The sequence below is a fragment of the Crocodylus porosus genome, unplaced genomic scaffold (genome assembly GCF_001723895.1).
Source record: "Crocodylus porosus isolate Cpor-Errol unplaced genomic scaffold, CroPor_comp1, whole genome shotgun sequence".
Classification (NCBI taxonomy): Eukaryota; Metazoa; Chordata; order Crocodylia; family Crocodylidae; genus Crocodylus; species Crocodylus porosus.
Window position 1 is genome coordinate 46,902,378 of NW_017728949.1, and position 14,291 is coordinate 46,916,668.

The window sequence follows — 14,291 nt, forward strand, 5'->3', positions numbered from 1 at the left end:
CAGTAAATATGGTGACTTATGCTGACTTGAGTGCAAATTTATGCCTGTATTATGCAGGTATCAAATTACACCCAATTATGTACTGCACAGTAATGCACATGTAGATACCTTACTGTACAGTAACATTGACTTTAGTCCCAAGTCAGTCCACACACAGTGTTAATGTGCTTTAATGCCTGCACATGTAAACACCAGCCTATTCCCTTTTACTGCACAGTAAATTTAAACTGGCTTTAATGCATGTGTAGACACAGCCGTCATGGAGTGGGGCCTAGGAGCGGCCGTGATCCCACTAGCACCCCCTACCGTGTCAATTAGGCAATCCAGCACCCTCTTATCTCGCACCCCACATCTTTGATGATATCTGGTTCTATAGGAGGCTGCCTTTGATCCCCTAATATGCGGTGTTATGCTGAACTATCCCTTGTTCCATATGAGGCGACTCAGTGCACCCCAGCCTTATGGGCATTGTGCATCTCCTACCTCCCCTTTAGCACACCCCAAGCCTCACCGCTCTTCTGGACATTGTCAGGTCCAATTGCTACCTGCGCCTTGCCCAGTGCCCTTGGGCCCGGGACGCCACCAAAGCACCTTCCCTGGCACCCCTGGGCTTGTCACACAACCAGTGCCCTGTACAACTGATTAGCCCTACTGGGCTTACTGACAGTACTCTTCCCAGCTGGGCTCAGTGGCCTAAGCCTTACCTAGCCCCTCTGGGTTTGTACCCCCAATCTGTATCAATTAGGCTCAGGTGGCCTGAGCCTTACCTGGCCTCTCTGAGCTCTGGTTAACAATCTGTATCCAATTAGGCTCAGGCGGCCAGAGCCTTACCAGGCCCCTTTGGCCCTTCAGGGTCCCTGACACTGGGAGCCCCTCTGGGATCCTTTTCAGTCCACACCCCTACTGGGTTTTCTATCAATAGTATATGCCCACTCCTGGGGGCTTGCTTAAAACCTGCCCCCTTGTGGGGCTCCCCTCTGTACTCACCCCCTCGTGGGGCTCCCCTCTCTAGTAGCACCCACCCTAGGCTTCTTCTCATGTGGCTCTCCCCTTGGAGCCTAACACAAGCCCCTCGGGCTTCTCACTGGTGCTCCTTGCAGCAGGGCTCAGGTGGCCTTAGCCGTGCCTGGCCCACAAAATCCTCTTTGCCCTTCTCAGGGCTGGGGTCTTATACCCCAACTACAGTGCCCTCACTGGCACTGTGCCCCTCCCCAGGGCTGGGGTAGTACACCCCACAATGCAGCACCACACTCCAGTGCTGGGAGCACCCCCACTCTACTGGGGCACTCCTAAATGATGCCTCCTCCTTCCCCTACAGCCTCTCCTGATCCTCTGGTGTAACAGTAACTAAACAGAACCATAAGCCAAATGGCTGAAACACAACAATAAGCCTCCTGGCTATAACATAAGATCTAAGCCCACCTGGCTCCCTCGCAAAGGCCTCTCAGTCAGGGTCCTCTCCACCCTCACCATGCTGTAGCCGCTTGGGTGGTCAGGCTGCAACAATCAATTCTACTCTGCCCAGCTCTCCTGCTCCTACAGTGGCCAAAAGGAAACTGCTCACTAAGGCTCCAGCCTGGGCTGTTTATAAAGGCCTGGCCCTGCCCCCTTCTGGCCATGTGACCAGCCTGGTTGCTCCGGCAACCACCACCTGTGCTGTCTCAGGGAGCTTCAGCAGCCCTTATTCCTTCCTAGGAACAGGGCACCTGTGTGACCCTGTGACAACAGCCACTATGAATTATGTTACCATTTCTGCCAAGATCTGAACAGTTTATTCTTGACAACAAGAATAAACAGAAAAATTCCATCTCTTCTAACCTGACTCCTCAGGCCATGCTTCACATGCTCATGCCAGTAGAAGAGTAGCAACCACAAGAATAATATTTGTGGCTCCCCAGATCTGTTCCTTTTGAATGTGCATTTGCTTCATTTAGCACCAACACTCACCTAGTGAGAGAAACAGAACCTGAATCAACTCACCCTGATGTTCTTCAGTACTACAGATCTGGGAGGTCAAGTGTTTAAAAAAACCTAAGCATGTTTTATGCTGTCTGTTCACTGAATAAAAACAATCACCCTCTGAGATTAAAAGTAATATTATACAAACATAAAGGCATAACAAGTTACATAACCGAATTCTCAACATTGCTTTAAAAAGAAATTCATTGAATCAAGTGACAAGTTTGCATATATATTTTAGCCATAGAAGCCTATCAAGGACATTGAGCACTTGTTCTTTTTAAGTCCCTCATTTACATGTTGATATTCACCTTTAGCAGTAATACTTTGTCATGTAATTTTGGCAGAATAGAATAATATTTCTTTAAATAGCTTGTAAGTCTTCTATTACCCACTGTTCCCATGTTCCAGAAGCCAACCAGAGTAGCAGTGTGTACATGTAGCTAGGACCTTACAGAAGCTGTGTGTTCCTTCAAAGTGTTTGTTGTAAGAAGAGCTAAATAAGCAATTACTTAAAAAACCACACACACAGTGAAAAAAGGATAGGCATAGTGACCTTCTTTTCAAGTAATTACTTGGTCTTGGTTTCTGTTTCAGTATCTTTTCCACTTTCTGATCAATTCTTAATAGCTGATCAGTATGTTTCATGTCTATCTTTGGGGGTGCATCATTGATCCCAAAATTTCCAACATTGCCTTTTCACATGCTTTATTCTGTGACATTGTATTAATCCCCTCTTGTCTAGGCACAAAGCTCAAAGATACAATGCTGAGGAAATGTTATTCTTGATTGTCTTTTTGTCTAAATCTAAACTAACTGAATCAAATCTAATTGGTAACATGTCCTAAATAAAAATTCTCTATTCATTTTGAGTGCAGTGATACTGAAGATAATATTGTGATTAATTATTGAGAAAAATCAAGACATCACTTTCTTAAAGGAAAGTTACAGATAATCATGCAGATATGGATATTTTTTAAAGATACAGTATGGATTGCTTTTAAGTTCACTCATAAGGAAAACAACTAAACATGCTGCCTTTGTAACCTAAATAAATGACATGGTGTGCCTAGATTTCCTGCACCTTCACATTCAGGTCCTGCAGGCTTGACTTAACCTTTCACCCTTCAGATTATTGGTTCCATACATGGAGCAGAAAGAGGACATTACAGTCTTGCAACTTTTTAATTTAACATTCCTTCCCATAGTGCCTTTCTTTTTAATTCTTTATACTGTACATTAACTGGTGTTCTCCATTAGATCTGCCATTATTTCTGTTTCTGTTTTACATCACATTTTAACTCATGTTTTTTCAGCTTCATTCTGCAACCTATGCTTTATTGTCACCTTTGTTTATCTGTCTCTCTTCTGACCATCGCTTGCTTTCTCATTTCTCTGCCATTCCTTATCTCTTGCCATTCTTTCAAAATTTATTAGGTCTGGCACTGATTCTTAAAATCCCCATCAGAAGCTGGCTAGTCATTTCTCAGAGAACTGTCTACCAATGGGTAATGATTGCAGACATCCCTTTGCATTCTGATAGGAGGGATATATGCTACTGCCTGCCCAAATGCAGTTAAACAATGTGCCTGTTACAAGAAAAAAAATAATTCACCAGCATAAAAGATGCAGGGTCTGCAGTTTTATTGTACAGTGATTTTGCCTATTGCCATGTTTATTTTTAAGCTCCATACTGTGTATATTAAAATCATTTAAAATTCTTCAATTATAAATGTCTATTGAATAAAGCACCAGCATACATAGCAATTGCATAAATGACAGAAACTATTGCTTTTATTAATTAGAATAATTATTGAACAAATAGTCTTAGGAAACATTTAATTTGATAATTAAAATTTTGATCTTTTCCACAATAATGCAGACACTTTTATTTGTCCAAGTCACGATTCTGCAGAATTTAGGTACAAGTGATCTTTTTGAAGTCAAATGAGAATTTGTATGTGTAAAGATGGATGCATTCAGCCCTTTATTGTTAACAATACGTTCCCAGAGGTTTCTACTCTTTCTTAAATAATTAATAAAATATCAGTTGCAATAAAAGATTCCTTGGTTATACTCAGATAACACGTTTGCTTATTAAGAGCAAAAAAACAAGATGCAATTTCTAGAATAGAGAATTATTTCAACTTTTATGACTGGCAAAGTAAGAATCATATTGGTGCCTTTTAAAAAGCTCACATTTCCTAGTTAAATTCTCAGTGTGAATGTATTTAAATTATATTCAATATTTTATATGTGAATGTTCACATACAAGCATAAACTAAAGAGGTATCAAATACATGCTATTTCTTTCTTCTTTGATTGTTCTAAAGTGTTTGTGTCCTCTTTTTCTGTTTCCTTTTAGCATTTTCTTATGCAGGAGAATAAATGATAATTAAAATGTGCAGGATGAAAAGATGGAGCCAGTGCTTGTACCACCAGGACCTGACAGCTTCCACTTCTTCACTAGAGAGTCTCTTGCGGCTATTGAACAACGCATTGCTGCAGAAAAGGCTAAACAGTCCAAACAAGATCGTAAAGACGATGACGATGAAAATGGCCCAAAGCCAAACAGTGACTTGGAGGCAGGAAAGTCACTCCCATTTATTTATGGAGACATACCTCCAGGAATGGTGTCTGAGCCCTTGGAGGACCTGGACCCATACTACATCAATAAAAAAGTAAGTCATTATAACAGCTATAAACTGCTATCACTTTCATATTGCAATCCACATTGCAGATTGCATTTTTATCGTGTATATGTTCTGAGGCTTTCACAAGATATGTAAGAGCTTTATGAAACAAAATACTGTGTATGGAAACATTGTTCTGCTGTTTAAGAAACAGTGTGGAAATATTTTTAGCTGAGCATTGTAAAAAGGAACAGGATACAAAAGAAACAAATGAAGGAAACATTCAGTTTCTGCAGTTTATATGTATTTCCTCTGCCAGAAAAGTTAGTAAATTTAGCACTTTTAAAGTTAAAAAAACTGACTCTGATTTATATATTTAGATCTCATCATCATCATATCAGCATGTCATGATACTCTGAGCATCTTAATTTACATGAACTCAAACCTGTACAGATTTCCCTTTCTTCATGCTGTACATGCATTCCTGGAAAACGGCGCATAACTCAAATTTACATAAAGGGAACCTACTTTACAATGTAACAAATAGGGATACGTTCCAAGATCTCAACTGTACTGGCCCCCAGACCCATTTCTACCACTTTTACAAGACAACTTTGGTACTCACTAACAGCAGACAGTACACATAAGCACAGGGCACTATCATAATGGGAATAGCAACTACAGAAACACGTGTCACAGACAATGAATGAGGAGCACAGGTACACACAGGAGACTATATTTTGGTGTGCATCACTCCCACAATACATCGCACAAAGCAGCTGACTGCAGGTTTCCATCACACCGATGGCATAAGAGTGAATACCTTGCATATAACGAGCAAATTCGCACATACAGAAACCACATAAAGCATGGGAAACCAGTAGTCATGCACAGTTGCATAGTTTTGTGGAAACTAGTTTTCTTTTGCCATTAAATCCATTAGTCTGCAATAAGTAGAGAATACCAACACAGTGTATCATTTATATCCAAGGGATATAATAGAGTAAAGATCTAGGCTTTCATCCTATTGCTGTTGAAATCAATGGCAAAATTTCCATTGGTTTCCATGGTATAGGATTGATCCCCTGGTGAGCTATTATTTTTTATTGTCTGTATTTTTTTTTTGTCTGTTTTCTTCACTTTTATTTTAAATTGTAAGAGAATTGACATGGAAGTTGCAATATAGCTGACAGCCTTGAATTATAAACTAGTGTAAGGACACTAAAAATATAAAAAAAAGAATATATAAAAAAATAAAATAGTAGCATTTAGAAAAAGCGCATCTGCTGTATATTTAAAAGAAAGCATATGCAGACATATTAAAACTGGGTTCTTGCACGGATTGGGTCGTCTCAAAATTTGAAACTAGGAATTACATTTTTGACTCACTTGGCGCTTCACCTGCCTTGACAGCAGAGACCTAGTAGTGTAGGTCTCTTTGCTTCTTGAACTGCTTAATAGATTTATGGCAGAGATCAAGAAACATATATGTAAGCAGAAAATACTGGATTGAACCAAAAGATTCTGAAGTTTCTGGTGGAGTTAGTGCATACTGCTACCTTTAAACTATTTGAGTCCTTGCAGGATTTCACTGGTGCCTGGCTTCAGCATATACAGCAGAAAAGGGGTGAAATATTCTCACCTGTAATGCCTAGCCTTCTACAAGATTTTGGCTACAGTATTTTAGAAGCTGACACCTTTATTCTAGACATTAAAATATGGTGGTGGAGACATTGCCAATATAATTATTAAATACATTTGACTGTTTGCAAGTGCGGTATCTTAAGCACAACTTATACAAAGTAGTATAACAATCCTAATTGAACTTGAGGAAATGATAATGAAAATATTATATGAAAGCAATAATTTTTTCAACCATTATATGGTGCATTTAAAAGAGAGATTACATACTATTTACATAATATCTCTTATAATTCCTGCTGTGTTTTTTAAAGTAAGAGAGGCAATTCTATAATAAATTGCACTATAGAATTCTGTATTCATTAGATGCCTCTACACATGTGCTTTTCTGTGAAGCTGACTAATTAACTCTGCAGTAAAGCATCACCATCTACACGTGTGCCCATATTAGGGTGCAGTAAACTAATGAACTCTGCTATAGGATAGTATCATCTGGGACAAATATTATCCTACTGCAGAGTAATTTATGCCACTGCAATGCAGTGACTGAGGCTGGCTGGGCCATGAGGGTGCTACAGTGTGGGAGCCACCTGTCAGCTAGCCCCACACTGTAGCACCCTTGTGCCCCCAGCCAGCCCCTCCACCCAGTGCTGCCACCTAGAGCCCCCCAGGGTCACCTGACAGCCCAGGGCTGCTCTGCCTCAGCCCAATATGAGTATATGTGTAAATGCTGCACCCAAGAGAAATAAACTCTGGCTCAAACTGCACCGGAGTTTATTTCTTTGCCCTAATTGCACATGTAGATGCATCCATTGTATTGTATTTAGTGATTTCTATGCAAAATCTGATTGTTTCAGAGATAAAATGATATTCCTGTTTGCCCTGAAGCTCATTTTGGGCTATGGCAGTCCAGCTGAGTTCTCTCTTCTGTGTCATGCCAGTATCAGAGGTTCTGCAGTCCAGATTAGGTCATCACTCATCAAGTACAGCCAGCAGGGTAACTGAGGGGGAGGGACTGGGGCAGCAGCTTCAAGTGTCACATTTATTTGGCGGGGGTACAAAAATAGTTGCCATCAGAATGGCAGCTAACTACACCACTGGGGCAGCTAGCACTGCTATGTGTATCATGGCTGCCCCAGGCATAAAGCAACTTTGTGATACCTCTGGGTACACCTGTGTTATCCCAGTGTCTTTATATACCCATAGGTATATTCACAGGTATTGTAAAGGATCTGATATGGTCTGCCAGATCTCTATAATTGAAAGAACTCATCTTGACTGACACAGCCCAATTTATAGGGATGGTGTACAGGAGAGAACATCTTTTTATTCACAAATAGGGAGTCAATGAGATGATACCTCACACTGCCACTTTCTTCTTCATGCTAAGACCCACTGCTCCCTTACATGAAGTATACTTTAGGCTGACTGAAGCTTGATGACAAAAGCAGATCTCTCTGTCTTTGACATCATCGGAATTCCTTGCCTACCCCCTGAGGTCCCTCCATTTTTTTTCTGTCTCCACAGCAGGAGGCACTTATGCAGGCCTCCCTGCTGCAGACCTTTTCTGAAGGAAATTCCAAAATGAATTGTAAATGGTTTAAGCTAACAGTTAAATCAGCTGTGCCCCAGGATTGTTATTGTTGCCACAGATTTTTCTACAAAGACTTAGCTAGCATATTTTCACCCAGCATCCCAAGATGCACTACTTTGAGCCTCCTTCCACTGCTGGTCCATGAGAACTTTCCACCCTCCTGAACTCTGCTGCCCAGGAGGTGATGGTGGGACCAAGTTGGGGACTGCCAGTGCCAAGAGGGGGTTGCAGTGATGGGAGATGGAGCAGAGAGGCATGAGGGTTGTGGCTTTTCTCCACAGGCCTCTGTATTCCTGCTCTGGGATGCAGGCTGAGGGGAGAAGGCTCTTCTCCAGGGAACCCTCCACTGACCCCTGCTGATCCAATCCCAGCCATCTGCAGCCCATGCTGCTCGGCCTGTTTTCCCCTCAAATGCCCTGGACAGGTGGCTAAATGGGGGCTGTGACTTCCCTCTGCACTTCCCATTCCCATCCTGAGATTGGGGGGGTGAGGAAGAGAGGGCTGTTCTGCAACCATTGAGTCCCTGGGGCTGGCACTGTGGAGCTTGGAGTCTCAGGAAGCAGGGAAGCATGCTTCCTTGTGTCACTGCTGCTGTGCTAAACCCCGGCAGCTCTGCTGCCAGTGGGGAGCTGCTAGAGCACGGAGCCATGGGGAGCATGGAAGTATGCACAGACCTCTCCCACCACACCCCCAGGGAAGTAAGTCAAGGCCTGAGCCTAGGTTGAGAACTGTCAGCAAAAAGGGTTTTTCTCAAAGGAATGTTAATGGAAGATGAAAACAGCTAAAATAAGTAACAGATGGGGTTGCAGAGATCAACCAATTTTTTTTGGAGCCTATTCGGAATTTTGCTCCCAAACACAGATATGCTTTCATGATCCAGAGTTCATGTGACACTTAGTCCCATAATTCATGGTATTCCCTCAGCATCTTGCCTCATCTCATCTGTTGGGTGATATCTAGCTTCAACTATATATTTTGCACTTTCACAACCGGTGAATCCTCCAGTCCAGTTCAGGATATAGCCATTGCCTCTGATACCTTTCTCAGCTGGCACACAATTCCTTCACATCTCAGAATACTGCTTCTCTTGCAGACTACCGAACTGTGCTGATCAGGAAGAACTAGGACTAAGAAGGAGGAACATAACTAGTAGGAGCATAATCAGTTCTACCCTTGAGAGAAGTGTTTTCATCCTGGGTAGTGCAGATTTTCCCATATATGAATGACCAGCCGTAGGGATGTAAAAACCAATGTGTATATGGCAGAAGCTGGATTAACAGAGTGGCTTATACACCCAGGAATATCTCATAAATAACTTCCTGGTCATTTTATGTGTGGGCTTACTCTGGGTGCATACAAGAATTCAGATACTTTTGTTCCCCCAATGGGAAAACCTACAGGGAAAGCACTGCGCAAATGTTAGATGGGCTGGGCAGGTGCTGTTCAGACAGCCTGTACTGCTGGTGGCTGGCACCCAGGAGGCCTCTGTGCACACATCGCAGCATGCTCTTCAGGTTCCTTGGGCTGTTTAAGGGTGTTGAGAGCACCTTAGTGCATAGGGCATCAGTGATTGGCTGGCTGTCTCAGCAACCACACCTCCCTAGGGAGTTCCTATTCACAAACTTCCCTCCATCCCTGCTATGAGCCTTTGAGAAAGGAGACCCAGAGCATATCTCCTTTTTTGTTTGTTAAAGATATGCCCATTTCTATTGCAACAGCCTGCAGTGGAATAGCTACAATGTAGGGGTGTGGGTCTGGGCATCTGCCTCAGCACCCTCTGTCTCCCTGCAGCACAGCCTGGGCCTGTTGAAATGGGGCTAGGCCAGGGGTGGGCCAAATGCAGCCTGTGGGCCAGATGTAGCCTGCCAAGCCATTCTATCCGGCCTGCGGGGCCCCTAAAATTTTTAGAAAAAAAATATTTATCTGCCCCTCGCTGCCTGTCATGCAGCCCTTGATGGCTTGCCAAAACTCAGTAAGCGGCCCTCCACCCAAAATCATTGCCCACCCCTGGGCTAGGCTTTGCTGACCTAAAGTCAGGGGAAGGGGAAAAGGGTTTTCTCCCTGCTGGGCTGGAGCAGTAGAGTCTAGCCTGAGTTGCAAATAATCTTATTGAAGCTGGGCAAGGAAGGAATAAGGCAATGCAAATTGCTATGCTAAAAGATGACACTGAAGAAAGGTAAGTGTACATGCATTCATTCTCTTGGAAGAGACTTTCTCAGGAGTCACTTCTACCTGGTTGGATTTGGGTTAATTTTCTCCCAGAACTGCCTTTCTAGGTCTGGGAGAATCTGTTACATAAACATTTATGCTTAAAGTTTCAACTTGGAACTGTGATTCTCCCAGTAGAAACATAATACTTGTATACATCCTTTGCATCACACAATTAGCCATGGTTCTAGAAAACATCTTTTTTCTACATTCTGCCTTCCAAAAGTGAGGTACATGTTTTATTTAGGAGCACGTGGTTTGCAAGAAAATGTGTCCTATCCTTCTCTTCCTCTCATCTGCCCAGACTTCCCTTATTACCAGAAGTTCTTCCTGTGCATCTAGTTGAGTTTTAATCTTTAAAGGTGCAGCACTAATGAATGATCTTATGGTTCCTATCTGGAAAAACTACTGTCTTTCAAACACCCTGTAGTGAGATTGGAGAAAACCTTCTTTATCTGAGATGTTGTTAGCCTTTTCTTCTCACATAAAATCTATTCATAGGCTTTAATGATCCATCTGTTCGTGGAGGGGTATTCTGGCACCACCCCCCTGTTGATTTAACATAAGGAATATCTGTCAGAATAGTAAGAGACAACCATGAGACAACAGGATACAGACAGTTCATAAAACCAAGCTGGAATTCGTAAGTTTTACATTGACAGATTCTTTAAGATGTCACATCTTTAATAGCTATGAGTTACCCTTTTCAAGTACACAATACATTCCTATGGTGCCTCCTGTAGGAAGATAGAATGTAACCCATGATTTGTTGTTCATCTGCTGCACATCAAATTGGGGAAAACTAAACATAAAAATAATACAAATATCAATAATTATAATTATCACTTTTGTACTTTAGCATCAGAGAAAAATATGAGTGTGTGGTTATAATATAATAACTATTACAGCAAGTTCATTTAATTAAATATATGTTATTGTAAGAGGAACACCAGTGAACCAAAGCAGGATGGTCCTATATAATAGGTAAGTTACTAGGAAAAGGTTTTCTTTTAAGCATACATTGTGGATGATTTTTTGTGAATTATCTGTCAAAATATGGTTTAAGACTTTACTTCTTGTCAATGGAAAAAAATGTATTATGAATAAAAGGTCATGCAGATAGCACAAATATAAATACTGTTCTTTCTTTTTTTTTTCCAGACTTTTATAGTATTGAATAGAGGGAAGGCAATCTTCCGATTCAGTGCCACCTCAGCCCTTTACATTTTAACTCCCTTCAATCCTCTTAGAAAAACAGCTATTAAAATTTTGGTACATTCATATCCTTTTCAAGCACTTGGTTCAAAACTTTTTACTTTTTATGGTAAAATATAAGTTCTATGCAGTTTGTATGATATAATATTAGAATGTGTAGTAGAGTTCTATAAAAAAATTAATATAAGCCTGGCTCCTGGGCTGGAGTTTATTCTGGGCCAGATCCTTGGAGGAGAATGAACTCTAAGGGGAGCAAGAATCTAATACAGAGATAAGTTATTTATGTTTCTGTTTGTCAACGCATGTTTTAGCTGCAAGGGACGGGAATAGCTGAAGGATAGTAGAGTGGCCACTGTGGATGTCCAGAAAAGGCACAGTGAGTAGTTTAGTCAATGTAAGACTGTTAAGGGCCACAGGCTCCAAGAGGGACTCACTGGGGCAGTGGATACAAATCCTGAGAGAGGGAGAGAACTGGTAACTGGAGCTAAAGAGTGAGCCGGGCTCAAGATCAGAACTAAAGGACTGGGTTGGACTGGCTGCCCAATGATGAGCTAGGTGGAAAGAAGCACCTCAAGGCTCACTCCTGGTATTCTGAGGGCAGCCTCCTATTTGTATATTTATTTCTGGCTAGGTGTGAGGTGAGGACAGTGTGGTACTCTGGAAAGCCAGGATGAGAGATGGGATTAGTGTCATCACTAGGGTTCAGCACAGCCATCTGGGCTCCTATTATGTGATAAAGACATTGCCTCCTTTTTAGTGAAGGTCTCCTTGCACCAACTGTATTAGGAAAAACTTTTTAAAAATTCTTATTGTTATTCTGTTGACAAGGTCTAGTGTTTTAGATGTGATTATATTCATGGTGATTCTGTCTAATTTTATAAATATAGTAGTGTCATTTTGACCATTTTATTCATTTTAAAATAAAAAGAAACTTAAGTTTAGCATCCTAAAACAGCTTTAAGTCTGCCAAAGAGAGAGAAGCTCCATGTGAAAATAAAATAAGGAATTTCTTGAACATGTTACCTTTAAAAATCTGTGTAGCTGTATGTACACTTTCTAGGAGGGCATTCCAGCACAAGTTACATTTCATCTTCAATACCATCAAATAACATATTTTATGTAGAGCTTCTGTGAGTGATAATATGACCTTCAAAATTAATGAAGACACCCAGTCAATAATATTGACATGTTTTCAGTATTTGTGTAGGGATCTAGCTATGTGACTCTCTCATCTACCCGTGGGAATTGGACAGGTAAATCTGTTTTCATAATTTCAGTGTTCAGTACGAAAGATATAGTCATTCTCTACTGATTTTGATAATTTCAAGGAAAATTGCTCAATAGATGCAAAGAACAGTCTCAATGCACACACCTACAATATTAAGATTGAGATCCTGCTTTTCATAGTCCCATTTTCAGCCATAAAATGAAGTTTAGTTTGTATTCAGAGCATAAAATGATACTCAAAGGCAGAAAATTAGCATGCTACCCAAAATGTTTTCAATGGCAAATTACATTCCATCTTTTTATATACAAATTTTTCTGTAAATTTTTTTTTTTACTTATTTATCTCTGTTTTTAACTACTTTTCAACTGTATTAAAAGAACACATATTTTAAAAGAGATAAATAGAGGTAAAACATTTTCTAGATTAAGTTTTATATAAAGACATGCACATCTTAGTTTATGGTGCCACATGTGGTCATTTGGTAGTTTGTTTCCTCCTTTGTTACTTTAGTCATTCAGGTATCAATTTATTAATTGTGTTAATAATCATGTCAATTTTTAAGTGGTAATGGAAGTGAAAGACTTACAGCACTACCTAAAATCAGTCATCATGCAGACCCTCAATGCCAGGGTAAAATTTTTTGTTTGTTTGAAAAGGTTGCTGTATTTGTTATATTGCAGGGACTAGATCCACATTAAATTCTTCAGGTGTCTTTAACCCCAACGGGAGTGTGCACACATACAGGCACATGCACTTTCAGCAGCTCAAATAGAAACACTACAAATTTGAGCCGGGGCTTTTTGCCTCAGTGCACTTGCCTGGACATGCACTTTGATATGGTGCAAATTGGGCCACTTGGGGCAAAATAACCTTGCCTGGATCTGCAGCCAGGGGGAGCTAGAGCCCGGGACCAGCACCTGTGCTGTCCCCATCAGTACAAAAAGCTGCCCTGGCAAGTAGCTCAGAGCTACTCATTCTCAGAAGCTTTTGGGGCCCAGCCAATTGGTACCTGGGGACACTATCCCTTGTGCCAGCTGGACTGCTGAAGCAGCCCTGAGAGTTCTCTGCACCCTTTACCCACTGCAGCAGTCTGGCAGTGGGGGCTGCTGCCTGCCTGTGACCTGCTGCACACCTGCCAGACCCAGATGGGGACTGCACAGTCAGTAGAGGCATCTGCCCCTCTGGGCCAGCTGCCACTGGGCTGTGGCTGCAGGGTTGTCCTTTGTGCAGCATGTGTGCCCCTGCCTGGCCATCTGGGCAGCTATTGCCTGGAAGATGTTCCCAGTGTGGTGGCCTGCTTTGAACTGTCAAAGCATGTCCTCATGGCCCCAGTTGGCCAGGAAGTCAGCCACCTCCAGGCAGATCCAAGGTGCCAGCTCTGAGCAGGCAGGGTCCTGCCACTGGCCTCCCTAGCAGGAATTCTGGTGTTCCCTATCGGAAAACTGAAAAATCCCTGATAAAAAAATCTGAAAGTCACTCTGTAAAATACTCCAAAATCCATGTTCCTCCACAATTAAAACAAAAGATCACTATATAAAAAGAGACAGAGACAGAGAGACAGCTATCAGTTGGGCAATGTCTTATTGATATATCTACAGTGTTAAAGCAATTTGGAAGCCAACCAGTGTCTCTATCATCATAAAGTGCATTCCAAATATCTATATGTTTTGCTGCCCCTCACCAGGGGTTATAGCCTCCCTGCTGGGGCCAACTCCCCTGTATGGCCCACATGGCCCACCCCCATTTACTCCCCCAGTCCTGTGGATTGCTGCCCAGCCTGGCCCCATCCCCCACCAGCTCCTTCAGCCCCCCC

At 41.9% G+C, this 14,291-nt stretch overlaps 1 protein-coding gene across 6 annotated transcripts in view; it reads left to right on the forward strand.

Annotated features, from left to right (window-relative positions):
- The window catches only part of SCN1A (sodium voltage-gated channel alpha subunit 1), a 177,492-nt gene that overhangs the window by 44,755 nt on the left and 118,446 nt on the right, over positions 1 to 14,291 (forward strand). For all 6 annotated transcript variants that reach the window (XM_019553579.1, XM_019553581.1, XM_019553576.1 and 3 more), the window contains 2 exons: positions 4,325 to 4,640; positions 11,197 to 11,315. In XM_019553579.1, the coding sequence (XP_019409124.1) occupies positions 4,377 to 4,640; positions 11,197 to 11,315 (383 nt within the window). In that variant the 5' untranslated portion in view covers positions 4,325 to 4,376. The remainder of the gene's footprint in view (positions 1 to 4,324; positions 4,641 to 11,196; positions 11,316 to 14,291) is intronic.